This window comes from Podarcis liolepis (assembly GCF_965112155.1).
Source record: "Podarcis liolepis genome assembly, chromosome: 15".
Lineage (NCBI taxonomy): Eukaryota > Metazoa > Chordata > Lepidosauria > Squamata > Lacertidae > Podarcis > Podarcis liolepis.
This window is the reverse complement of record NC_139566.1, coordinates 4,791,433-4,819,166: the sequence shown is the minus strand read 5'-3', so window position 1 is coordinate 4,819,166 and position 27,734 is coordinate 4,791,433. Positions and strand designations below refer to the sequence as shown.

The window sequence follows — 27,734 nt, the reverse complement described above, 5'->3', positions numbered from 1 at the left end:
GCCCGAGGAACAGGCCAGGGGTGATTTGGGGGCACTTCTAGGCAACCTATTTATTGAGCATGAGGGTAGTCTCCCTTCCCGCACCGTGACACAGGTTTGTTCACACATGACACCGAACACAGGCGCAAGTCTTTGCATGCGCTTACTGCGTGCACATGCGCACGAAAGCTTATACAGTGGTACCTCTGGTTGCGAATGGGATCCGTTCCGGAGCCCCGTTTGCAACCTGAAAGGAACGCAATCCGTGTCTGCGCACGCGTGGGTCACAATTTGTCACTTCTGCGCATGCATGTGACATCATTTTGCACATCTGCTCATGTGGCAAAACCCGGAAGTAACCCTTTCCGGTACTTCTGGGTCGCCACAGGACACAACCTGAAAAAACGTATCATGAAGTAACAAGAGATATGACTGTACCCAGAATAAACTTACAGTGGTGCCTCGCAAGACGAAATTAATCCGTTCCGCGAGCCTCTTCGTCTAGCGGTTTTTTCGTCTTGCGAAGCAACCCTATTAGCGGCTTAGTGCTATTAGCGGCTATTAAAGGCTTAGCGGCTAAAAGGCTATTAGCGGCTTAGCGGCTTAGAAAAGGGGGGGGGGACGAAAAAAAATTGGAACACTTGCAAGACGTTTTCGTCTTGCAAAGCAAGCCCATAGGGAAATTCGTCTTGCGAAGCAGCTCAAAAACAGAAAACCCTTTCGTCTAGCGGGTTTTCCATCTTGCGAGGCATTCGTCTTGCAGGGCACCACTGTAGTTGGTCTCTAAGGTCCTACTAGACAATTTTTTAAAAAAAATTATTTTGACTCACAGAGCATTACACGCAAATAACTGTACAAGTGTGCCGGTCAACTCCTTGGTACGCAGGCACACTCACTGAATGTGAACATCGCCAGGGAAACAATCCAACAGGTTGAAGTTCACCCCTCTTTACAACTCTTCTGCATTGGGAAAAGCCGCTCATGGTGAATTTCTGTTACACAGCTGTTTGAAAGGCTCAGGAACTCTGCCAGGAAGGGGGGAATAAAAGGAGGCAACCCTAGCTGGCCCTGATGCTGTCATTAAAAAAAATAAAATAAAATGCAACAAGGTTCAAGATTCACACAAACATGAAGACTGCTTGATGATAACGACGCCCTCTGTGTCGCAGGGGGTTGGAATAGATGACCCCCGGGATTCCCTCCCAACCCAACAATTCTATGATGCAGGGCTAAAGGTAGCCTTTGAATATCCAGCGTCACAGATATGATTTGGTGGGGTCCTTGAGAGAAGTGAGAGGGAGATGAGTTATGAAGAGCAGCACATCACAAATCTCCCCCTCCAAGATCCCTTTCTGACATACCCCAACCTGGAACTGCTAGCCAGCACTCGCAAAAGAAAACATAAAATTGTGTCCCCACCAACAACACACAACTCAGTACAGCTAAAGGCCATGCATCCTGCAACGTCAGAAAAGTATGGTATAGAAATTTAATTTTTAAAAAATCTATGGCCTTTTTAATTAGGGAGGGGGTGTATTGTTTTTGTTTGTTACTGTGTTCTGTATTTTTGTGTTTTTCTACTGTAAACCGCCCTGTGATCCTAGGATGAAGGGCGGTATAGAAAATGAATTAATAAATTAAATAAAGTAACATGCTACAGGTCCCTAGACTATGCCACATTGAGGACGCCAGGTAAAGAGCCAATGGTTCTTCGCAAACCCATTGTGAAAAGTGAGCATGTCAGTACAAGGTGTGGGTCTAAAAAGAGAAATTTAAACTTGGGCGAACATTTGTTCTCTGCCACCCTAGTTCTCCGATGTTATACAATGGTGCCCTGCAAGACGAATGCCTCGCAAGACGGAAAACCCGCTAGACGAAAGGGTTTTCCGTTTTGGAGGTGCTTCGCAAAACGAATTTCCTATGGGCTTGCTTCGCAAGACGAAAATGTCTTGCGAGTTCCTGCTGGTTTTTTTCCCTCCCCCCCCCTTTTTCTAAGCCGCTAAGCCGCTTATCAGCTGATCCGATCAGCAGATAAGCCGCTAAAAGCGCTAATCCGCTAATTCGTCAATGGGCTTGCCTCGCAAGACGAAAAAACCGCTAGACGAAGAGAATCACAGAACGGATTCTTTTCGTCTTGCGAAGCACCACTGTAGACCTGGGGAGAGGCCTGGACCTTATCATTGCCCCCTAAATATCCATCTCTAAGCATCTAGCTTGTGGGTTATCAGTCTTACCTTCCCAAAAGCACTGAACACACCTTAAGCGCTGGACAGTGCTCCTTTTCAAAATGGCACCTTTTAAAAAAAGAAGAATTAAGTCTGAATTTGGGGGGGAGAGCAGGCCTATCAGCAGGCAGTATAGCAAAATGGAGCCCCCATGTTTAGTAACAGTGTACAGTGGACGCTCGGGTTGCGATCAGTGCGGGAAACAAGTTCGCAGCCCACAGCGCCCCGTCTGCACATGCGCGGGTTGGCGCTTCTGCGCATACGCCAAAACCTGGAAGTAACCCGTTCCAGTACTTCTGGGTTCAGCATGGTGCGCAACCTGAAATCATGCAACCCGAAGTGTCTGTAACCCAAGGTATGACTGTACCTCAAAAAACCAGATTCTAGAAAGAAGCAGAGGACGGCCTGCCTGCCTGCAGCCACACCTATGGGTTTTTTAAGTGTAGGGGAGTGGTCCCTGGCTGTGCATCCACCACACATTTGCAGGTCACTTGAAGCACATGGCTTTGCCCAAAGAAGCCTGGGAACTGTAGTTTGCGAAGGGTGCCGGGAACTGTGGATCTGCAAGGGATTAACTTCCGCTCCCAGAACTGGTGGGTGGGCAGAGTGGGGTGGAGGGCGGGGAATGTGCTTTCTGTGTGCTTTGAATGCACTGCAGTCGCTGTTTCAAACAGGATGCCGGCTGGAAGGAGGTCTCTACTTAGGTCTAGTTTCCAATGTACACTCAGGATTCAGAAGCACACGGACACAACACCGGGCCAGGCAACGTTAAGCACGGAAAACTTCTCGCTGCAATAGGGGGGGGAAAGCAAGAAGGGCCCTAAGGAGTATGTGGGGCAGATACTCTTCCGCCCCACAGGAGGCTGGTGGGGGAGAGTAATGGGAAGATCTGCTTGGCGTTCCCCACCCTGCGAAGCTCCCAAGGAGCACCTGGGAATTGGCGGTGGGGAGGGGGAAGAGAGAAAGGGCGTGTTTGGTGGTTCCTCTCTGGTCAAGTGGAAGAGCAGGAGGAACCTGTTAAAAAGGCGGCACTAACCTTACGGAGGTTTTCCTGGAGCAGTGGGGCGGAAGAGCCGAGAGAGAAAAGGAATCAAGCAGGAACGGAGAGGGGGGGAAAGGGGGCGGACGTGGGCCTCCGGTTTCTGGCGACCGATGGGCAGGGGAGCCTGCGGCTTCTTCTCAGCGCAAGGGGGCAGGCCGCTGGGTTCGGCTTCCCAGCGTGAGCTCATGAGGTCAGGGCTCGACAGGGACAGCTGCGATGGGAGGGATGCCGGCGGGGGGGCCGCGAGATCGAGCAAAACAAGCACCAAATTCCCATGGGAGCTGAGCGAGGGAGCAGGCGCCAGGCCTACCTTTGCCACGGCACATTCTCCTCCTCCTCTGCCAGCCGCGCTCTGCAACTTAGCAGGTAGGGCTCACGCCATGCGGCCAGGCCGGAAGCCGAGAAATTTGGCATAGATTTAGCTACCTTTGCAGAGGGAGGGAGGAAAAAGCCTTGCAGGTCTGCACAATTCACTGAGGAAGTGGGGGGGCAGCAATCACAGCCGCCGCCCTCAAGACCCTGGTCAGCAACTAGCGTTAACAGAAGAGCCTGGCTGCAGGATCCGGCCAAAGGGGGCCCTTTCTAGCACAGCACCCTGTTTTCACAGCGGCCAAATGCCCCGAGGAACCTAAGATAGACTGCCCTTGGACCTGGAGGTTCTACACAAATAGCCTTGTTGGATCGGGCCAGAGCGCGCCCATCTAGGCCGGCATCTGCTGCAGAAGGGAGCCTGCAAGGACCAGAGTGCAAATCTCCTCTCCTGTGATTTGCAGCAAGAGGCATTCAGCAGCATTTGGCGGTTTTGCCCACCAGAACTGGGCCTCCAAGAAAACGAAGTGTTTTAGGCCAAGGCCCACTGCCACACCCGGTTTTGCCTCTGGGGCTGTGTGGAGGGGCACACAGCAGCAACAGTCAGGAGAGGTGTGTTTGGGGGAGCTGACCCAGTGGCAGTCAGCTGCAGACCCTCTGAACCAAAATAAAGGCGGGTTTAGGAAAGGTTGCCCAAAAAATGAGGCAGCCTGGTGAAAACTTCCTTTGGGAAAGGTGAAATACGCGCATTCCAGCCTAGCATTCGCATAGTCATAGATTACATCGGATTCGAAACCTGCAGGACCAGAGATTCTTAGAAGACTGGAGTAAATATATGAATTATTTGCAAAGTAATTGTGATGAACAGATTATGCTAGCAGGTTTGTAAGAAGTTCTGTATTCTAAATATTGCAAGAAAGACTATGAGAAGAACTATTAGTTAACGATAATTAAGAGTAATAGAGAAATTAAGATACGCAGAATAAGTGATAAAGAACGGAAAATCATCGGAGGTGTTGACGGAAGTCTAAAACATTGTATAAGATGAAAGTTATGTTATTTGACTGTTGGAACTGATATGTTAAAAAACCAATAAAAATGTATATATATATATATAAAGATTACATCACCTCGCCCCCCCCAAAAAAACAAATAATTCAGTGAGCCCCCTTGTGAGGAATGGGGGGTGGGAAAGAAGAATCAGGGCTGCCCTGCCTTTCAAGGCTGGTGTAATATTAATAGTTTTGAGCACAGTTGTACAAAACTAGGACACTTGGTGGTGTGCGAGTCTGTGCACACACAAAGGTAACTTTTGTATTTGTACTACTGGGAAGCTAGTTGTCCCCCATCTTATATTTGTGCAGCTGTTATTTCTGTCTAAGTGCAGGGCCTACCGTATTTTTCGCCCTATAAGACGCACTTTTTCCCCTCCAAAAATGAAGGGGAAATGTGGGTGCGTCTTATGGGGCGAATGCAGGCTTTCGCTGAAGCCTGGAGAGCGAGGGGGGTCGGTACGCACCAACCCCTCTCGCTCTCCAGGCTTCAGGAAGCTATCCGCTAGCTGTGGGAGACCCAGCTCTCCCAGGGCTAGCGGAGAGCTTGCCGGCACCCAGAAGCTTGGGGCGCGCTGAGCTCCGCATGCCCCAAGCTTCGGGATTAGCGCAGCGGTCCGCTAGCCCTGGGAGAGGCGCCCGGCTCTCCCACGGCTAGCGGAGACCTTGCCGGCACCCAGAAGCTTGGGGCGTGCTGAGCTCCGCACGCCCCAAGCTTCGGGATTAGCGCAGCGCACCTGGGGGGGAAATAAATTTTTCCCCCCTTTATTTCCCCCCCAAAAAACTAGGTGCGTCTTATGGGCCGGAGCATCTTATGGGGTGAAAAATACGGTAATATTTGTCACTACAGTCATACCTTGGGTTACAGACGCTTCAGGTTGCGTTTCTTCGGGTTACAGACGCGCTGAAACCCGGAAGTATCGGAATGGGTTACTTCTGGGTTTCGGCAGTCGTGCATGTGCAGAAGCGCCAAATCGCAACCTGTGCTTGCGCAGACGTGGTGCTGCGGGTTGCGAACGTGCCTCCTGCACGGATCACGTTCGCAACCCGAGTGTCCACTGTATTGAAATTCATTTTGCTAGTTTTAGCCTACTTCTCCAATCTATGAAAGTAATTTTGAATCCAGATTCTGTCTCCTGCAACATAAGCTACCCGTCCCAGTTTGGAGTCACCTGCAAACTAGATGAACATCCACTCAATTCCTTTGCCCAAGTCATTTATAAAGACATCATTGAACACCAACAGGCCCAGGACAGAACACTGTAGCACCCCACTCATCATTTTTTTCCAGGATGATGGGGAACCATTTGTGAGCACTCTTTGGGTTCAGTCAGCCAGCTACAAATCCACCTAACAGTTACCTCATCCAGCCCACATTTTTCTAGCTATATTATGGCAGACTTCATAAAAAGCCTTACTGAAATCAAGATATACTACGTCCACAGCATCCCCCTGATCCACCAAGCTTGTAACTCTATCAAAAAAAACAAAGAAATGAGTTTGGGCTGCTTCTTCTTCTTTGCATTGTTTATTTTATTTTAACCAGATTGGGCATTGCTTTCTTTTCAGGTGAAGACAGAGGCAAAGAAGGCATTGGGCAGTTCTGCCTTCTCTCTGCAACCCAGTAGCATTTTTCTGTTTTTTCCACACAGAGGACATACCGCTTGCTTGTTCCTCTTGCTTCTAACATAGCCAAAGAAACCTTTTATTCTCATTATTTTTAACCTACCTTGGAAGCCTGAGCTCAGAGCACCTGTTCCAAACTATCTGGTGCATTACTGCAAAAGGGAATGAAAGCAGACATCTTCTCTTTTAACAAGGGCTGGTGGCTTTTATCCCAGTTTCAAAACCCCTTTATAGTTCCTTCAATATCTCCAGAACGCACCTCTAGTCCAGGCACTGGAAGTAGACTAATGTCTCTTCAAACCTCACTGTTATCATTCAGCAAATTAAAAAGCTAGGCTAACTCATCATTAAACAGCCGGAGGGGGGCTGATTCCCACTGCAGAACTTAATCTATTTTTTAAAAATATGTTTATCCTGCAATTAGTACAAGATCACACAGCTGTGATCGATCCTGGGTGTCATGGACTTTGAAGAAACACAAACTCAGGACATAAGGGTGAAACGAGCAGAGAAAAAAGGCACATTTGGCAAATCCACACTGTGATCAACTCCCGCCCGGAAACCTATGTCCTCACTGTGGAAGCATGTGTGGATCCAGAATTAGCTTCCACAGTCACTTATGGACACACTGCTAAAACTGTGTTCATGGAAGACAATCTGACTCGCTCACAAGTGATCGCCACAACTACCCTGTGAGGTAGGTTGGGCTAAGAGTTAATGACTGGTCCACGGCTACTCACAGAGCGTTTGTGGCTGAGTGGGGATTCGAACCCGGTTCTCTCCCTGTTCCCTAGTCTCTAACCACTACGCCACACACTGGGCCTCCATGTTAGGGGCGAAAACTCCCATCAGCCCCAGGCAGCAGGAGGCTGGTGGGAGTTTTACTCCAAGACATCTGGAGGGCGCCAGGGCTAGCTAATTCTTCCAGTTGCCTTGGAAGGCTGAGCAATCCTGTAATCCAGCGGTTCTCAACCTGTGGGTCCCCAGATGTTGTTGGACTACAACTCCCATCATCCCTGAGCCCTGGTCTTGCTAGCTAGGGGTGATGGGAGTTGTAGTTCAACAACATCTGGGGGCCCACAGCTTGAGGAAAGGCTGCATTCATTCACAGTGACCTTTTCACGCACACACGAATACATGCACTTTTTGGGTGTTCTGAGCACACTGCAAAATCAGAACAAGTTCAGATTACAGTGGTACCTCGGGTTACACACGCTCCAGGTTACAGACGCTTCAGGTTACAGACTCCGCTAACCCAAAAATAGTACCTCGGGTTAAGAACTTTGCTTCAGGATGAGAACAGAAATCGTGTTCTGGCAGTGCGGCAGCAGCAGTAGCCCCATTAGCTAAAGTGGTGCTTCAGGTTAAGAACAGTTTCAGGTTATGAATGGACCTCCGGAACGAATTAAGTACTTAACCCGAGGTACCACTGTAATAGCAAGCAACTGACACAGGTTACTGTTCCAGCAACAATAAATCAAGGAAATCAAAGTAATGTTAAGAGTGTGTGCACACATGTGGTTGGGGTGTGTGTGTGTGTGTGTTTGTGTGTGTGTGTGTGAGAGAGAGAGAGAGAGAGAGAGAGAAATCACTCAGAGAAACAAACCTAGCCACCTCCCTTTTCAGAAGCTACCTGGGGGATGGAGGTTAATGCAGAAAAGAACCCACTAGGAACAGGCATTTGAGATTCCAGCAGGATATCTAAAGACCTATCAAGGAAAATCAGCATCTAAAAAATCAGGGGCTGTGAAAGGAAAGGGGTATTCTTCCAAGCCATCGCCTCCGATAGCCGGACCTCCTCTTAAAGGTTTTAGGTTTAAATGCAAGGCATTGTTGGGTTAAATGTGGGACAACTACCCACCCAAAAGGAAGCATTGTCATCACAAATTAGCTTCCATTCTTCTCCTGAATGAAAGGGGGGGTGGGCTTACTCTAATGTAGAGAATGCAATTTATATCCAGAAGGCAACTTCTAACAAGGCTTCCTTTCGGCCTTTTGAGTTTGTTGGGGAAAGAGAAGGCTTTGTGTGGCCTGCCCTCCACTGCCTGTTGCTTCCCACCCCACCTGCTAGGAACAGCTGCACAGCATGGGCCCCAACTCCCGTGGGGCGCATGTGCGCAGTGGGGCTCTGGTGCTGAGCATGGAGGGTATGTAGCAGCTGGCCCAAGGCCCAGGAGAAAGGCAGACCTCGTGGTTCCCCAGAGACTCCAATTTCCTCCCTCCTTCACCCCCTATATGAGGCCGATAAAAATCCCCACCTTGCTCATTCTGACTGTAAGCTCCTTATGGGCAGGGACCTAATGCCCTTTTGTCGTTGCTGTTGCTGCAGTTGTTGGCACTCAGGTTAGGTAAAGGTAAAGGGACCCCTGACCATTAGGTCCAGTCGTGACCGACTCTGGGGTTGCGGCGCTCATCTCATTTTATTGGCCGAGGGAGCCGGCGTACAGCTTCCGGGTCATGTGGCCAGCATGACTAAGCCGCTTCTGGCGAACCAGAGTGGCGAACGGAAACGCCGTTTACCTGCCCGCCGGAGCAGTACCTATTTATCTACTTGCACTTTGACGTGCTTTCAAACTGCTAGGTTGGCAGGAGCAGGGACCGAGCAACGGGAGCTCACCCCGTCGCGGTGATTCGAACCGCAGACCTTCTGATCAGCAAGTCCTAGGCTCTGTGGTTTAACTCAGGTTACATGTGTGCAATAAAACCACACAGGCCTTAGACCACGTCAGACCGTTGGCCCACCTAGCTCAGTGGTGTCTACACTGACCGGCAGCAGCTCTTGAGGGTTTCAGGCAGGAAGTCTCTCCCCAGCCCTCCTTGGAAATGCCTTCAGGGACTGAAACTTCTGCAAGCAAAGGCTAATGCTCCATCCCTGTGCTACTGCAAGCTTCCAGCCCTCGTGGTTCTGAACAAAGGACTGGTTTAAACAGGGACACATGAAGGTGTCTTTTACTGAGTCAGACCTAGCCCAGTATAGTCTACATGGACTGGCAGTGGGTCCCCAGGATTTCAAACAGGTAGTCACTTCCAGCCCAGCCTGGAGACGCCTTTGGGGATTGAGTCTGAGTCCTTCTGCAACCCAAGCAGGTACACTACCACCAAGCTTACTCCAGAGGGAAGGGTAAACATGCCAACGATGGAAATAAGATTTCTCTCTCTTTTTTTTAAAAGGATTTAAACACACAACCAACACCGATCGCCCAGCCTGGGAGGCAGCGATGGACGGACGAGCCCAGCTTTTTTCATCTCCTCAGCTCGCGAAGCAAGACGCAACACGCCAGGCGAGGCTTGGGGAATGGACAAAAAACAACAAACAAGGCCTGGGACGGAGGCCTGGCAAGGAGGCCGCTGTGCCAACCTCAGCCCTGGCTGCAAAAAGGGGCAGAGTCAGAGGCGGGGAAAGCCATTCTGCAAGAGCTTTGCAGCGCACAGGGATCGGCTGGAAAGAGCTACAAAACCTGTTAGGAGTTCATCCTGTCTTCTTAGTCTCTCCCTTGGCATTTTGGGAGTGGAGAGGAGTATTCGGAGGGGAGGAGGCTGTTTTAAAGATCACTGCAACTCAGGAGACAACCTGGGGTGCTCCTGGGCATTTGAGGCCGAGCTCCTGAGATGAAGGCCTCAGCTCAGGTAAAATGTCCCACGTTCAAGCCCTGGCATTGTTGGGCAAGATCCATACCAGAAACCCTAGAGAGGCACTGCCAGCCAGTGTAGGCAGCATGAGCTAGAAGGACTAAAGGTCTGCTTCTGCAGTAAGGCAACTTCCTACAGTACAACTGAAAGCCAGACATTCATTCACAACCCTGAGGACTAGAATCTTACTTCATCTTCAGGAGAAGCCTTGTGGGAGAGCAACCACCTTGCATGTAGAATATGAGCTCAATCCCAGTGGCATCTCCAGGCAGGACTTCCTTCACCCTGGAGATACTGGTTGATGGGGCTAATGGGATTTGGGAGTCCCAACAACATCCAGTGGAGGGGCACAAAAGCAGCCCCCCCCCCCCGTACAGAAGGCAGCCAAGGTGTGCAGAAGGGCACACTTGGAGATTATTCAGATCAGTGATCTTCAACCGTGGTCCCCAGATGTTGTTGGGACTACCATTCCCATCATCCCTGACTATGCGGCAAAGACATGATGGGAGTTGTAGTCCGACAAGGTAGACGGACCCTGATTTAGACGACTGTTTATTATTCATTTCGACAATTTATATCCCGCTTGAATACAGTCGTCTCCAGCAGGCAATGAAGCCAAAACAAGTTAAAACTATAAGAACCAGAGTTCGGTTAAAAAGCCTGCCACAATTTTTTAAAGTCTTATGTTAGTGCCGGAGGTTCACCGGGTACAGGAGGGCCTGTCTAAAGGGAGTTCCACAAAATCACTGCTCTGAATGCACAGCTCCTAGGAGGCACCCAAGTAATAGGGGCCACAAACAGTGACTCCCCTCAGAGATTGATCAAAGGGATCAGGAGGTCCTAATATGATGCTGTTAGGGCAAGCAGACCCCCACCCCCTATTTCCAACCACCAAACCCCACACCTCTAAGGGAGATGGAAGAGGCAGCTGAGATCAGACAGCTCCCAAATCAACACAACCCAGTCTTGCACTCTGCTGCCCAGGGCTCAAAATCTGTATCCTGGTGGTTCAATCTAGAACCCACCTTTTCCATTCCCTCCTTTGTCCCTGCACCCCCAACCTGAACCGTTTTAATATTTCAGATTAAAAACCCGTCTGCTCTGGCCTTCAGCTGAAGTCTGGCACGCGATTAAATTCCAGTTGTCTTTAAGAGACTTAAGCCTCGACCATCTGCTAACTTCCACGGAGACACCCAAGTGGGGAAGGAAAGGAAGGCCAGGAAAAGAGCATTTTTAAAGAGAGAATACAGAAAATAAAATAAAAAATTGGCAGGCTTGGTGTTGCGTTTCAAGGGTCTCAACATTAGCATAGTGGGCAGACAGACAAGGGAACCTGTGAAGCCTTAAAAATCCACGTTATCTGGATAGCATCTGCTCTCAGGGCCAACGCAACAAACAAGGCCAGGATACGAAACAAGGAGAACCACGTGACAACGCCTGTCCTTGACAGTACAATTTCAAGATGCTGATGGAAAGTCACATAGCAAAAATTCCCTGAAAGCAGAAAGTTAGCATCTCAAGGAGGAACCTTGCTTTCTTCCAGACATGCTAACTATCTTTTGGGTTCTTGGTTCCCAGCCTCCTCCACCCTGCCATTTCCATTGCTGTTGGGTCTGCATTTCAATTCCTGAATGTCAGCACCCATGCTCCGATCAGGAATGCCGGTTCGCAGAAATTACCGGCACCCATTTAAAGCGTACGCGAACCCGCTGGGAATTTGGGACACAGAATTAATGGTGTCCAACGCAACTCAAAAAACATTGATGGCCAAATTGGCATCAATTTCAGAGACCTAGTGGGAAGTTTGAGAAGATACCCAGTCCACCAGATGTTGCTGAAATAGCCAGACTACTAGCTGTTGGGATTTGGAGGAAACTGACAACACATGGAGTGCCATGGGTCCCCCAGACCCTGACATAGCGCAAAACCACAATTTAGGGAAGATTTTCCTGTATTTCCTCCCGGATTTATTTTCAGTTTGGAGGGAGGGGGAGGGTTCTGCCTACTCAACAGCCTGTAAACACAAACTGTCCGCAAACAGGCAAACAACAACAACCCGATATTTATTTACGCGAGGAATTGATTTATTTTTCAGGTTTTAAGTATCAATTGGCTGGTGGTGAGATACAGAATTCAATAAGGGGTGATGGCAAACCTCTTAAGATTTCTTCTCTTCCACCTCCACGAAATCCTGGGAGAAGGAATTCTCACCCCCTCAAAAAAACTCCCCATCACAACTGTTGTGTATCTTGGGAGGAATTTTTTTTCTTTCACCCAACCCCCAATCTTGAGAGAATGAAGTTGTTCACTCCTCTCAATAAACTATATGGTTTATATATATTTGTGTGTGGCAATATTAAAATTTCCCTCGGATTTTTTTGGGGGGGCGGCAGAGAAGAAAAGGGATCTGGAAATTGCTCTCCACCCCCTTTTACTCTCCCAGGGTTGTTGTTTTTCTACTTTTGCTGTGGGGGACAGGGTTGAAGAAAAGGAATAAAACAGTTTAACTTATTTAAAGGAGTTAAAATCTGGCATTGCTCTCTCAAGTCTACTCTGCTCCCCTAAACTGTATATTTATCCTGAGACCTTCTGCATGCAAAGCGTGTGGTCTATCACTAACCTATGCACCCCCCCAATTTCTTTAATACATACAGGGAGAGAGAAAACCCAGGTCCCCCTCCATATTCCTTTACTACGCCTTCGAATCAGGAATGAGCTGCATCCTTCTCCCTATTTTGCCCCCCCAAAAGCCCCATGTCATTTTTATGTTGAGATACTCTATATCAGTGGTGTCCAAACTTTTTTCAAAGAGGGCCAGATTTGATGAAGTGAAGGGCCGTGAGGGCCAACCAAAGTTGTTGAGCTTTTTTTAGTGTTGAAGTTGTTGAGATTTTACCCCAGGAAATAAACTGTCACAGGGGCCAGATTAAACCGACTGGTGGGCCAGATTAGGCCCCCAAAACGAACTTTGCCTGCTCTATATGCATTTTTGAAGGCGGGGGGAGAAGCTGCATCCCTCCCCAAAACCTCATATTGTCCCTGCCTTCTTAAAGGAGGATTGAGATGGACTCCGTTCTCCCCCTGATTTTTTAGATTTCACCTCGCCAGTGTGAGGGGGAGAACCAATCTCTCCACGCTGCTCTCAATATCATTTTCATGCACAGCCCCACCATCCCATTTAGAGATCTCTCCCACCCCCCCCAGGTTTTTCAGGAGGGAGCACCCCATCTTCCTTTCCTCTCAAAGCAGAACTCAGATGCCCCCATCTCCTCCAGTCTGAGCCCCTCCCCACTCCTTGCAGTTCCAGGTTTCTGTTGAAATACATGGATTTTTGGAATTGGGGTGGGGTGGGGGAACAGCACCCATCTTCCTCCTCCCCTCCCCCAAATCCGCTTGACCTCTCAAAGCAAAATTGAAAAGGACCCTTCCACCCCAAGTTTGTTTTCGTGAGTAGCAAACAGAAGAAAACACCACCCTCCTCCCCACTTCCTCCTCTTCCAAAACAAGACCAAAGTGGACCAGCCCCACTCCATTTTGAGGTCTCCTATCCCCCCCCCGGATTTATTTACGACGAGATGCACTGAAGGAGGCTAACCACCATGTTATTCTGTCCTCCCCAAAGGGCTTTGTTGGGGGTCACCCCTTCCCACATTTCAAGTCTTCAGCCCCCCAAAATCCATCCCATATTCGGGGGGTTGCTCTTTTCCTCCCTATTTTTCAGGAGGGAGGAGGAACCCCCCTCCACACACCCAATTTCCTACCCCCTCAAAGGAGGACTGAAATGCCCCCCCCCCAAATACCAGAACCTCCCCAGTTTATTTAAGGTGCTATCCACTGAGGGATGAAAACCACCAGCCTGTCCTGTATCTCCCCCCACTTGCAACCCCCAGAGAAGCAACCTTGGTGGGGGGGACCCCTTGCCCCCCAGTCCCAGATTTTGAGAACCCCCCATCAATTTATGCTGAGATACTCCTCCTTCCCCTCCTCTCCATTACTCCTCCACGACCCCATCAATGCAGGAGCCCCCCCCCATTTTGAGGCGCCCCCCCATAAACCTCCCTCCGCGCCCCACCCCTTTAATCGAGGCCTGGTGGGCGGGGCCTGTCGAGGCCCCACCCCCTTAAAGGGGAAGGCCTTTCGGGCCTACCTGCTCGGCTCCGGCTCCCTGGAGCGGCCCGGCGTCGTGTCCGTCTCGGAGAGGGGCAGCTCGCCCAGCGGCTCCTCAGGCTCCCCGCCAGGCCCCTCTCCCGACTGCGGGGCGGCCTCCGCCTCCTCGGCCGCTTCCTGCTTCTCCGCTCCGGCCCGGCCCCGGGTCCCCTCATTGGCGAGGCCGCTTGCCGCTCTGAGGATGACCTCCCGGCTGCCTGGCGCTCCATTGGGCGAACGGGACGTCGGTCAAGGAAGGCTCCCGGTCTCCCCGCCCGCCATTGGGCGAAAGAGGCTATCAGTCAAAGGCGACGTTCCGCCTTCGCCGAACTCGTTCCTCGTCGGAGGCGTTCCGCTCGCTGGGCAGCCCTACTGGCTGCGCGGCCTGCCGCTCAAGTGGCTCGCGCCCTCCTCATCCGCTCTCTACTTGGGGCTTTGCCAAGCCGAGCCAGGAGCAGAGATGTAGCCAGCTGGGGGAGCCTCCCGCCGGCCAGCGTCTATTGGCTAAGGCATCTATCATTCTCCGAGATATCCAACTAACTATTGGCTAGGGCAGCTTGCCACTCAGCTGGGCGCCAAACCAGCCTTTCTATTGGCTGCGAGCCCTCAGGAAGGCTGGGCTTTAATTTCATTCGCTGGACACCTGAGGGAATACAGAAACGGCAGCAGGTGCCCATTTGCTGAGGCGGCGCGTCTCAGACAAGAACCTCCTATTAGTATTCAGCAGGGGAGATGGGCGGGGCTTGCAGGGGGAGGGAACTAGCGCCTCACGCTCCACCATTCTAATTGGCTGTCCTTCGTGCCTCTTAAAACGAACAAACCAACCACCAGCGCTTAGGCTTATTGGGGGAAATCCGTGTCATTCAAATGAGTTGCCCCCCCGCCTGAGGCCTGTCACCTCATTTTCCGATTGGTAGGCTACTTCATGGAAGGCGGGCCGTATTCTTGCCATTCAAAATAATAACTGAGCCCTCTAAGAGCCGCACGAGTGAAGGAACGCCGAAGATCTGAGTGGCGATTGGCCAAAGCAAACGTCCGTCCAAACACTCCTCGCGGGCGGGAGAACGAAGGGAAAGCAACCGTGCCGCAAGGCATTCTGGGATAGTGGCCTTTAAATGGAGGCGCGCAAAGGAGTCTGGGAGGGGGGGAGGGGAAAGTGGCCAAAAGGTCTGTGAGCAAAGCATTCTGGGGGAGTGGCGCAAGGGATTCTGGGTAATAATGGACAATTTGAACACAGGACCTAACAAATGGATTTTTTAAACATCTGGATCAAACCTTCCAGCTTTGGTCTTGCAGCTTCACAACTGCAAGCTCCATTGAGGACATTAATATTAATTGATGGTATCACAACTTAATTTTTTAATTGTTTTTAATGTTTCGGGTGGCGCTGTGGGTTAAACCACAGAGCCTAGGACTTGCCGATCAGAAGGTCGGCGGTTCGAATCCACACGACGGGGCGAGCTCCTGTTGCTCGGTCCCTGCTCCTGCCAACCTAGCAGTTCGAAAGCACGTCAGAGTGCGAGTAGATGAATAGGTACCACTCCAGTGGGAAGATAAACGGCGTTTCCATGCGCTGCTCTGGTTCGCCAGAAACGGCTTCGTCCTGCTGGCCCCATGACCCAGAAGCTGTACGCCGGCTCCCTCGGCCAATAAAGCGAGATGAGCACCGCAACCCCAGAGTCGTTCGCGACTGGACCTAATGGTCAGGGGTCCCTTTACCTTTACTGTTAACAAGTTTGGTAGGGACACCTGCAGCCTGGAATGTGTTGCTGAGTTATAACTCCCAGGGGTCAGCATGGCCAGCCCCCGGTGGGAGTTGTAGCGCAGCAACAATGGAAGCGCCTAGGGTCCTTGCCTGTTGTCTTTGTCCATGGAGTTTTCTTGGCAGGGATACTGGAGTAGCTTGCCGGTTCCTGCTCCAGGTGGATCACGTTTGGTCAAAACTCCACTATGACCTGTCCATCTTGGGTGGCCCTGCACAGCATAGCTCATAGCTTTGAGTTATTCAAGCCCCTTCGCCACGGCAAGGCAGTGATCCATGAAAAAAAGCAGAGACATCACCTTGCCAACAAAGGTCTGTATAGTGAAAGCTCTGGTTTTCCCAGTAGTAATGTATGGAAGTGAGAGCTGGACCATAAAGAAGGCTGATCGCCAAAGAATTGATGCTTTTGAATTCTGGTGCTGGAGGAGACTCTTGAGAGTCCCATGGACTGAAAGAAGATCAAACCTCTCCATTCTGAAGGAAATCAGCCCTGAGTGCTCCCTGGAAGGACAGATCCTGAAGCTGAGGCTCCAAGACTTTGGCCACCTCAAGAGAAGACTCCCTGGAAAAGACCCTGATGTTGGGAAAGATGGAGGGCACAGGGAGAAGGGGAGGACAGAGGATGAGATGGTGGGACAGTGTTCTCGAAGCTACCAGCATGAGTTTGACCAAACTGCGGGAGGCAGTGGAAGACAGGAGTGCCTGGCGTGCTCTGGTCCAGGGGGTCACGAAGAGGCGGACACGACTAAAGAACTAAACAGCAACAACTACAGGGTCCTTGCCTAGGGAACTTTCCAAAGAGGAATACGACAGGAAGAGCCTCTGACTGGGTATGCTCTGTACATTTAAAGCACCCTCCCGAAAAACCCTGGGAATGGTAGTTGACAGAGCTACAATACTCAGCAAAATTCTAGTCCTCATGGTTCTGTGGTAAACAAAATCTGCCCTTATTCCCTTATGGGGGACACTAAGAACCCTTATAGAGTCCTTTGTAGGTTCTCCATCGCTAGGAGAAAATAACAGAGGCCAACCAGAGAATATTGAGAAGCAAAGCAGCTAGTAAGCCTGATCTTTATTGATCTGTTGCAACAGGGTGCTCCCCTCACCCCAGCAGGAGGACGGAGAAGGACCCAGAACCAAGGTGTGCCTGCCCTTATATAGACATTTTAAATTCCCTGCCCTGGAGCTCAGGACCACCCCTCCATACATCAAACATACATCACAGAAAGGGGTGTAACCCAAGACCACCCCCTACAAACATCATACATACATCACAGAAAAGGTGGTCTACAACAGAAATTTGAATGTTGTTTTTCCTGTCAGGTTATCTGATCATGCCTTATCTGATTGCCTTTCTTGGTAGTCTGGCCATTTCTTTGAGATGGTGATTTCCCACTTCCTGAGACAATGAGAAGGTTCCCTCACCCCCTCCCTCCTTGCAGAGAAAACATTTGGTCAGTTTGGGAGTCAAAATGGTTTCAGGGCAGTCTTCCTGTGCTGCTCCAGACATGTGGTCCACATATCTATGTATGTGCTTGGTTGGTACATTTGTGAACATTTATTATATATAAAAGACCTTAAAATTTTTATTTCAGTTCTGATATAGGAAGCTTCTGAGTCAGACCACTAGTGGTCCGTGTACCTCGATTCGGCTCAAGACAGCGACCAACAAGTTAAAGCACGCAGCGTCCTCAAGGCCTCCCCGTCGCCTTTCCTCCGAGTCTGGGAGTCATTGTCCTTTGTCCTCCCACCTTGCCAAGGGGAGCCAAGTGATTTTCATCTCCCGCTGTCCACTTCTCCATCGCTGCCCTGTCGCTGCGACTGGGGTGCACCGGCTTGTAAACAATCTTGCTTTTATGTGCCTCCGAAATCAGTCTCTTTCTACCCCGCCGCCCTCCCCGAGAGCCAAGGCCTTTCGCTTGGATGTTTTCCGAGCCGATCGAGTGATGCGGCGGTTTCTCCCGAAAACAGGGCCTCGTCTGTGCCTCGGTCCGCTCCGTTTTCAACAGCGAGGTTATCGGGGGGAGCCTCGGCCTCTCTTTCAAAAGGGCCTTTTCTTCCCGGCATGTCAGGTGGTGGAACCTGAGAGAGTCGGCCGCAAGCCAGAAAGCTTTTGGCTCCTGGAACGAAGTCTCCTTTCCTCGGTCACCCCCACTTCTGCCCCCCCTCAGAGGGCTCCGCTCCTGGAATAAAGGGTTGACTATCCTTTAAAGTGTAGATCAGAACATCCGCAAAACACGAGGTTGCCATCTTTTATTGTGTGCTTTTGAACGACAGCAGGGGGGGGGAGAGAGACAAAGGGAAATTTAGCAGGAGGTCAGATCCTGCTGAATGTAAGGATTGGGGCGGAGAGGCTGCACCTGATGAATATCGGCCTGTTACACGGCAGCCACGCTGGGGAGGAAGCTGCAGTAGCTGCAATTCCACCTGCCACTTTATTGAAGATAATTTCTTTTTAAAAAACAGCACAACAATCTGTGTTCTTGAAGTAAGAAGCAAATAATTGTAGCTTTGGAAGGGGTCCCCAAGAGGTCATCCAGCCCAACCCCCTGCAATGCCTCTTGCTTGCCTGGATGAGGGATGGAGGGGTGTGTGTATGTGTGTACTCAAACAGAGGAAACATATAGACAGACTGCCTTACGCTGAGTCGGACCATTGGGGTCCATCTAGTTCAATATTGTCCTCACTGGCTGGCAGCAGCTTTCCAGGGTTTGGGGCAAGGGGGTTGTCCAAGCCCCAACTCGAGACGTCAGAGATCAAACCAGGGATGTTCTGCATGCAAAGCAAGTGATCTGCCACAGAGGTATACAGCCGTCCCCTTCAAAATAGGCTTAAGATTCTCGTCCTCACGGTTAAAGGTCTGTTTGCAGTATTGCACTCTACACTTGTAGGGATGCGGGTGGTGCTGTGGGTTAAACCACAGATCCTAGGGCTTGCCGATTGGAAAGTCGGGGGTTCGAATCCCTGCGACGGGGTGAGCTCCCGCTTCTCAGTCCCAGCTCCTGCCAACCTAGCAGTTCAAAAGCACGTCAAAGTGCAAGTAGATAAATGGGTACCACTCCAGCGGGAAGGTAAATGGCGTTTCCATGCGCTGCTGTGGTTCGGCAGAAGCTGCTTAGTCATGCTGGCCACATGACCCGGAAGCTGTACGCCGGCTCCCTCGGCCAATAAAGAGAGATGAGCGCCGCAACCCCAGAGTCAGTCACAACTGGACCTAATGGTCAGGGGTCTCTTTACCTTTACCTTTACACTAGAGTCCAAGCAAGGAATGAAAAAAGAAGCGTGTCTATCAGGGCATGAGCAGAGTGCACCCACTTTCTCACTAGGGGATTGGGTATCCCAGACGTAAAATACGATGAAGGTTCATGTCAAATGCTTGTCCTACTCAGAACACACCCATTGAAATTAAAGGAAGTTGCAGGGGTTGGTCTAGATGTCCCTCAGGGTCCCTTCTATCTCTAGAATTCTGTGACTAACTTAGATCCATTGATTTCAGGGGTTCTCCTCCCACTTTGCCTGGATGCAACCCTCAGCCTACAAGCGGAAACAGAACTAGCCCCATGGAAAAGGCCTTTGCACCTTGCTGGGCAGTAGGTATTTGGGGGCAGAAGGCGGGGAGAGGCGGCAAAAAATTATTCAGTGCCCCCATGAGAGCTTGGAGCTGGGATGTGGACAGAAGGGGCTATTGTTTGGCAGGGCTGCGTGCCAGGCAGCCGAGACTTTATAAGAGCTTCCCGCTGGCATCTCACACGCCTACGAAGAAGCCAAAGTCTGGATCCGTTCAGCCCTGCCGTCGGGGAAGAGAAAATGGTGAGCGAGGACAAGAACCCCGAATCGTGGCCGGCGGGGCTGCACCTCAAGAGCCCACCCTACGTAAGTAGTTCACTTTAGAAGGGGGGGGGGGAAAGGCCACCTCATTTTTTAAACCCCCATTTGGTCTCCCGTTCCTTTAACCGCTGCTCAACAGGCAGGAATCCATCAGGGAAAGCTCTTTCCAGCCTTGTGTGGTTGCCGTGCGCAGTGGCGGGGAGAGAAGCTGCGCCGGTGGGATTTCTGCCTGCTGCCCTGCTAGGGGGTGGGGGAATGCCTACGGTTATCGACCTGCCAATTTTTTGTTATCTTTGGGGCTCGGTTCTCCAGCGCGGCGAGAGCACCCTTAAGCATGTGCAGAGTGCAAATGCGGAAACAGGCTGAGATTTTAGAAAAGGGATTTCAGGTGCTGCTAGATGCCATCACCCCCTCTTTCTTTCTTTCTTTCTTTCTTTCTTTCTTTCTTTCTTTCTCTCTCCTCACCCCCTTCCCCAATTTTTGTTCAGACTCTCCACTCCAGCCTTGAGCTGGCAGAGCCTCCCGTCGCCACGAACCGCAAACTGGTGATTCTGATGGTGGGCGCTGTCTCAGCTCTCAGCATCAGCATCGTGGGGGTCCTGCTGGCCACCTACCTCGGGCGGGCGGACTGCGTCCAGGTACGATACGATAATCTTTATTGTCATTGTCCCATACAGAACAACAAAATTGAAAAAATGTACATCAGACATTCAAAAACCAACAAGCCTGTTGTCCCAGCCTGGTTAACCCCCTAAAAATACCCCATAATTAAATACAATACAGTGGTACCTCAGGTTACAGACGCTTCAGGTTACAGACTCCGCTAACCCAGAAATAGTACCTCGGGTTAAGAACAGAAATCGCACAGCGGCAGCACGGCGGCAGCAGGAGGCCCCATTAGCTAAAGTGGTGCTTCAGGTTAAGAACAGTTTCAGGTTAAGAACAGACCTCCAGAACTACCGTATTTTTCGCTCTATAAGACGCACCAGACCACAAGACGCACCTAGTTTTTGGAGGAGGAAAACAAGAAAAAAATATTCTGAATCTCAGTAGCCAAAACAGCAAGAGGGATCGCTACGCAGTGAAAGTAGCCATCCCTCTTGCTGTTCTGGCTTCTGGGATAGCTGCACAGCCTGCATTCGCTCCATAAGACGCACACAGATTTCCCCTTACTTTTTAGGGGGGGGGAGTGAGTCTTATAGAGCAAAAAATACAGTAATTAAGTTCTGAACCAGAGGTACCACTGTAGACTACCTTACACTGCATTTAAAACCAAAATTGCCTTTGGATAGAAACTGTTTCTCAGGCGGCTAGTCCTAGTCTTTATAACCCTGTACCTTCTTCCAGAAGGCAGAAGCTGAAAGAGATCGTTTCCGGGGTGTGCACTATCCTGCACTATCTCTGCAGCTTTCTTATGGTACCTGGAAGCATAGATTTGATCCAAGGTGGGAAGAGTGCACCCAATTATTCTCTCCGCAGTCTTTACAACCCTGGACAGCATTGTTTTTCCCCTGACCGTGCAGCTCCCAAACCACACGCACAGACCATAAGTTAATACACTCTCAACAGTACAGTGGTAGAATGCCATCAACAGGTCCTTTGAGAGATTATTACGGAGGACAGGCAATGATGGAGACAGCGCCTGCCTTCTGCCTGGTGGAAGTCCTGGTGGTTTGAATCCAGCACGTTCTGCCTTCCACCACTGCAGAAGTCTTGGGTGGCCAGATCCAGCACCTTTGGCCAGGGCTGCTGCATTTCAATCTTCCCCCCCGCTTCCTTTCTCGGCAGAGAGACGCCTTCAGCTTTCTCCCTCCCCAAGTCAACGTCCAAAACGAAGCATCTCTCTTGCTGGCGCTCAGCGAACTGGGCGAACAAGGCGTGGCTCCAGGGATCACCTGCGACTTGAGAAACGTGAGTCACAGAATCGGCAGTAGGGCCAGAATTCGTGTCACAAGAGGCGATGGGGACAGTGTTGCTGTTTTTCCCTCCCAATGGGGTCTCCTTAAGTTGTCCAGTAGTGCCTTAGTGGTCACTGAACTGCACTAAGGTGGATTTAAGAACATAGAAAGCTGCTTTGAGTCAGACCGGTGGTGGATCTATCTACAGCGACTGACAGCAGCTGCCCAGTGCTTCAGGTAAGGAGGTTTTCTTGGAGATACTGGCGATTGGACCGGGAACCTTTTCCATGCCAAGCAGAGATGCCAGCTCTTTCACTGAGCTACTGCCATTCCCCTAAGTGTGTGTGTGTGTGTGTGTGTGTGTGTGTGTGTGTGTGTGAGAGAGAGAGAGAGAGAGAGAGAGAGAGAGAGAGAGAAAGTATTGTCTGGGCAAGCGACTTTACAAGGTCTCTCTAGTTTAAAGGTATCCAAAGTGCATTAGAGTTAATTAAACCACACCGAGGTTCTCTTAAGAGCATGGGAGTGTCTCTTTTATTTATTTGAAATGTATAGCCTACGTTAATGTAGCACAATTAAAAAGAGAGAGCGGAGAATACGAATAACCTTTGCAAAATGGATCGGAGATAGCCAGCTGAACTACCTGAGTGCCGTAAAATCAGACCTGGGGACAGGAGGGAGTGTGGGATTCGGGGTTTGGGGGCCTCCTCTACAAGATGCTACCTCTCTGCTCCCTCTCTCCCCCCACAGCACTTGATGGTGTACCACGGCCAGCCAGAAGGGTGTGTGGCCCGAAAGATGGAGGTGTCCGAACCGCTACCCTCCTGCCAGGAACTGGAGGCGTACTTCCAAGCTGTCTTGGTGAGGATCAGCAGGTGTCCTGGGGGTGGTTTTAGGCACATGGGGAGTGTGGCTTGGAGTTACGGCCCTTGCCTTGAAAGCAAAGCAAGATCCTAGTCCTCAATGTTTTGAGGACAGGGCTGATTTGAACAGGAACAGAGGGAGCTGCTTTATAGCAAAGGCCCATCTTGGGAAACTGAACCCGGGACCGTCTGTTTTTGAGGCATCGGCTCTGCCGCTGAGCTGCGACCCTTTCCGTAAAAGTAATTCTAAGATTCCGGTCCTCATGGTTCTGAAAGAAACGCTGACATATAATTAAATGCAGCATCTCAAAACAAAACAATCATGGGTTGTCCCCCTGCCTTTGAACTGTTCTTTTAGACATAATTAATGCAAACATGATCAGTAGTGGGTTATTATTTTATACATAAATGCATTTTTTACTTTATACATTTTTATCCATATCCAAACTTGTTTAATAATAATTCAGTAATAGCTGATCTCTGGTTTTATGTATAAGGTTTTAACTGTACGGTTTTATGTGTTACTGCTGGAAACTGCTCTGATTCCCCCCCCCCCGAACGAATACCAGTATACAACTGGTATTGTATGTAAACCAACAAATGATACCAGCTGACTGAAGAATCAGTGTGGTGTAGTGGTTAAGAGCGGTAGTCTCGTAATCTGGGGAACTGGGTTCACGTCTCCGCTCCTCCACATGCAGCTGCTGGGTGACCCTGGGCCAGTCACACTTCTCTGAAGTCTCTCAGCCCCACTCACCTCACAGAGTGTTTGTTGTGGGGGAGGAAGGGAAAGGAGAATGTTAGCCGCTTTGAGACTCCTTAAAGGGAGTGAAAGGCGGGATATCAAATCCAAACTCTTCTTCTTCTTCTGAAATTCATATGGTTAAAAGCGATTTAACAGCACAAACCCTGTGCATGTTTGCTCTGAAGTAAGCCCCACTTATTCAAAGGTTTTTACTCTCAGGTAAATAGGCCTAGCTGGGGTTGCAGGCTTGGGGCTGTTTCATCCGGCAACAGGCTGCAGTTTAACTAATACAGCTGCCAACTAAGAGAGTCAGAAAAAGGGGGCAACTCATCCTTCAAGGTGTATTTTGGGTTGGGGGTCCGAAGAGTCTTGCTTCCAGCTTCAAGACTTGTGGACTGGGGTCTACTTCTTCAGATGCATGAAGTATCATCTTGAGTTGCAAATACAACACCCACAGGCGGTCAGAGGGCTGGTTGTGGCTGTGAACTCAGAAGGAAGTTTGCAGCAAGTTTAAGGACAAGTATACCTAACCGAGTTACGTAGCTAGGTTGGAGCAGCTAAACCAAAACGGTCAAAAAACACTAAAGTCAATAAGCAGGGAGTTCCAGAGATTGGTGCTAAAGGACTGAGAGTGTGTGTGAATACAGCAGCAGCAAAGATTCTGTGTGTACAGAAATGGGAGGAGAGAACACACACCCAGAGGAAGAATGGTTGGTGAAAATCTTGGAATACGCAGAGATGGCAAAATTGATGGCACTGATAAAAGATACAAATGTAGAATGTTTTAAAGAAGACTGATGGGACGCAGGTGGCGCTGTGGGTTAAACCACAGAGCCTAGGACTTGCCGATCAGAAGGTCGGCAGTTCGAATCCCCGCAATGATGGGGTGAGCTCCCGTTGCTCGGTCCCTGCTCCTGCCAACCTAGCAGTTCAAAAGCACGTCAAAGTGCAAGTAGATCAATAGGTACCGCTCCAGAGGGAAGGTAAACGGCGTTTCCATGCGCTGCTCTGGTTCGCCAGAAGCGGCTTAGTCCTGCTGGCCACATGACCCGGAAGCTGTACGCCGGCTCCCTCGGCCAATAAAGCGAGATGAGCACCGCAACCCCAGAGTCGTTCGCGACTGGACCTAATGGTCAGTGGTCCTTTTACCTTTTTAAAGACTGAAAACCATTTCAAGTTTTTATAAAAAGTTACCGTACTTCCCGTATGTGAAGACCGCAGCTGGGATTGAAGTGTAAGAAAACAGCAGAATGTATTAGGAAACACATTAGAAATTCGGCAAGATGGAACCTTAAAATGCAATTGTATGTAACTTGAGTTATATCGAGAGCATGAAGCGAAAACACTTTATGTAGCAGTTGTCATACCTGCTTTTGCCGGCTCTGTTTCTTGCCCTGTTGCAGAAAAATGCCACGCTGGGGATCACCTCGGAGGTGCAGATCGTGGGGACCGCATCGCTGGGCAGCCTTACCACCCTGCTGTGTAGCAACAAGCCCACCTACCTGGTCAACAGTTTTGCACGTAAGTAGGGTGGAAAGGGTGGGACGCGGGTGGCGCTGTGGGTTAAACCAGAGCCTAGGACTTGCCGATCTGAAGGTCGGCGGTTCGAATCCCTGTGATTGGGTGAGCTCCCGTTGCTCGGTCCCTGCTCCTGCCAACCTAGCAGTTCGAAAGCATGTCAAAGTGCAAGTAGATAAATAGGTACCGCTCCGGCGGGAAGGTAAACAGCGTTTCCGTGCGCTGCTCTGGTTCGCCAGAAGTGGCTTAGTCATGCTGGCCACATGACCTGGAAGCTGTATGCCGGCTCCCTCGGCCAATAAAGCGAGATGAGCGCCGCAACCCCAGAGTCGGCCACGACTGGACCTACTGGTCAGGGGTCCCTTTACCTTTACCTAGGGTGGAAAGCTGCCACTGGAGTGGACTGTACAGGCCGTACCTCTGTCAGAGGGGTGGGGGGAAGACAGAGAGAGGTTTGGATATCTGATTTAGGAGGGGGAAGCAAGATTTGAACTATAAGTTCCAGCAGCAGCAGCAACCCTGGTCATGGGGCCAATGCTTGCTAGGGCTGATGGGAGTTGTAGTTCAGAAACAGCTGGAAGGACGAAGGTTCCCCCACACAGCGGTTCTCAACCTGTGGGTCCCCAGATGTTGTTGGACTACAGCTCCCATCATCCCTGAGCTCTGGCCTTGCTAGCTAGGGGTGATGGGAGTTGTAGTTCAACAACATCTGGGGACCCACAGGTTGAGAAAGGCTGGTAGAGATACCCAGATCTCTCTCTCTCAGTACAAATCCGACCGATGTAGAGTTTGTACATTGGACGCTGCCAAAATTCCTCTAGTCCAAGAAGGGCTAATCCCTGGTTTGGGGAGCCGGTTTGTACATACAAACCCAAAAGAATTTGGATATTTTTTTTATAAAAAATTATTAAAGTAGACGCAGGATTGCACACAGAAGCCTTTTGGCATTAAAGGCGCCCTTTGGTTGGAAAAGGGAGAGCTTACATCACAAGAACCCTTTGGGCAGAACGGGGAATTGTTCTTGTTGTTGAATTGTTTAGTCGTGTCCGCCTCTTTGTGACCCCCTGGACCAGAGCACGCCAGGCACTCCTGTCTTCCACTGCCTCCCGCAGTTTGGTCAAACTCATGCTGGTAGCTTCGAGAACACTGTCCCACCATCTCGTCCTCTGTCGTCCCCTTCTCCTTGTGCCCTCCATCTTTCCCCACATCAGGGTCTTTCCCAGGGAGTCTTCTCTTCTCCGGAGGTGGCCAAAGTCTTGGAGCCTCAGCTTCAGGATCTGTCCTTCCAGGGAGCACTCAGGGCTGATTTCCTTCAGAATGGAGAGGTTGGATCTTCTTCATGGGACTCTCAAGAGTCTCCTCCAGCACCAGAATTCAAAAGCACCCCTTCTTCGGCGATCAGCCTTCTTGATGGTCCAGCTCGCATCGCACACAAACACAACAGGGGATGCATTTCCTGATAGACAGGACTTGTTGAGCCCACCTCTTCTTTAAAAATATTTTATTTCCCCCATTTCTTTGCAGCGTCTCCAAGGCACACCATGAGCAGACTTGCTTAAAACAAGTCGGGAAGTTGTGCAGACCAGCAATCAACATCTCCTCTTGCCTCCTCCCTGCAAAACCTCAAGACAAAGGACCTCGGCTGAACCTGTCACTATTGATTTCCCCCATATAGGAAAGTATGTGGGGAGGGGGCCGAGACCCTGTTTCACTGCAGCTCAAGTTTGTATGTGATTTCCCCCCTCCCTGCAACTCCTTGTCATAACCAAATCATTAGCAATAACAACAAGAATGATAAAAAACCTGAAAGGGTGTTTGTGTCTCCGTTTCACGCTAGAGTGTTTTGAGAAGGCGAACTCTGGGAGCAGCGTTGGGACAATGCAGACACAATTCTGCACTGGCACAGACCGCGATATTAAATTTCCTGAGAATCTGAGCAAAATGCAACACAAGATAGCTCAGCCGCCCTCTGGTGGGAGAAAGGGTCATTGCATCACACAGAAATCTACACTCTTTTGTTCCCATCGCCCAGCCAGGCAGCCCCTTTGCTGGATAGCTTTATTGCAAATATTAAATATCTTCCTGCACTTGCCAATTTGTGGCCCTCTGCCCGGTCATTTGCATGATATTTGCATAAACCTCTTGTACTCTGCATTGCTGCTAATTTGCTGCTTGACAGCTGAGGATCCCCAAGTTGGCTGCTTTCGGTCCTTCCAGCTGCCTCACCAGAACATCTGGGCTCATCAGCTAAGGAGGGTTTGCAGGAACAGCAGTACCCATCGGCTAGGAAAATGCTGAAGGAGTTTTCTGCACTTGCCCAGCTGCAGAAAACTTGCCAGGCCTCCAGCAAAATTAAAACAAGCTTACTTTTTAAAATCCATTTAGGCTATTTATATACCGCTTCATCACAACTAGTCTCAAAGCTCTGATTTCATAGAAACAGAGAATTGAAGAATCATAGAATCATAGATTTGGAAGAGACCACAAGGGCCATCGAGTCCAACCCCCTGCCAAGCAGGAAACACCATCAGAGCACTCCTGACATATGGTTGTCAAGCCTCTGCTTAAAGACCTCCAAAGTAGGAGACTCCACCACACTCCTTGGCAGCAAATTCCACTGTCAAACAGCTCTTACTGTCAGGAAGTTCTTCCTAATGTTTAGGTGGAATCTTCTTTCTTGTAGTTTGGATCCATTGCTCCGTGTCCGCTTCTCTGGAGCAGCAGAAAACAACCTTTCTCCCTCCTCTATGTGACATCCTTTTATATATTTGAACATGGCTATCATATCACCCCTTAACCTCCTCTTCTCCAGGCTAAACATGCCCAGCTCCCTTAGCCATTCCTCATAAGGCATCGTTTCCAGGCCTTTGACCAAGAGGCCTGGAAGAGTTGGAGGTCATTTGGTCCATCGTTCAGCAATGAAGGGAGGAGCATCCATCAGCTTCTGAGTCGGTTCCACTGTTGCCAACAGCTCTTGCTGTTAGAAATTTCTCCCCGACGTTTAGCCAGAAACTCATTTCTTGTCATTTGAATCCATTTCCTTCACTCCTTCCCTCTGGATCCGAGCATCAAATGTACATTTCCCTCTCTCACAAACCAGGGTTCCTGGCTTAC

The 27,734-nt window shown here is 50.1% G+C and overlaps 2 protein-coding genes across 11 annotated transcripts in view; one reads left to right on the top strand and one right to left on the bottom strand.

Moving 5' to 3' along the window:
* ZNF687 (zinc finger protein 687) overlaps positions 1–14,366 on the bottom strand; it is a 34,255-nt gene extending 19,889 nt beyond the window's left edge. The window contains exon 1 of one of the 2 annotated variants that reach the window (XM_083476949.1): positions 14,011–14,366. In XM_083476949.1, the coding sequence (XP_083333075.1) occupies positions 14,011–14,239 (229 nt within the window). In that variant the 5' untranslated portion in view covers positions 14,240–14,366. Of the gene's footprint in view, positions 1–3,240; positions 3,397–14,010 lie in introns of those variants that run through there. The other variant, XM_083476950.1, reaches the window with a different exon arrangement.
* A 211-nt stretch (positions 14,367–14,577) lies between these two features.
* Positions 14,578–27,066, top strand: LOC310694286 (uncharacterized protein). 9 transcript variants are annotated; one of them, XM_083477398.1, is made up of 8 exons: positions 14,578–14,678; positions 19,268–19,365; positions 19,468–19,644; positions 20,088–20,237; positions 21,388–21,510; positions 22,245–22,355; positions 24,506–24,623; positions 26,145–27,066. In XM_083477398.1, the coding sequence occupies exons 3-8, from the start codon at positions 19,579–19,581 to the stop codon at positions 26,177–26,179; spliced, it is 603 nt and encodes a 200-aa protein (XP_083333524.1). In that variant the 5' UTR covers positions 14,578–14,678; positions 19,268–19,365; positions 19,468–19,578; the 3' UTR covers positions 26,180–27,066. The 9 variants fall into 9 exon arrangements, with proteins under 9 accessions (XP_083333524.1, XP_083333516.1, XP_083333522.1 ...); XM_083477391.1 differs by lacking the exon at positions 14,578–14,678 and adding exons at positions 15,665–17,002; positions 17,049–17,597 and having other exon boundaries at positions 19,268–19,644; XM_083477393.1 differs by lacking the exon at positions 14,578–14,678 and adding exons at positions 16,024–16,601; positions 17,367–17,597 and having other exon boundaries at positions 19,268–19,644.
* Positions 27,067–27,734: the final 668 nt, after the last annotated feature.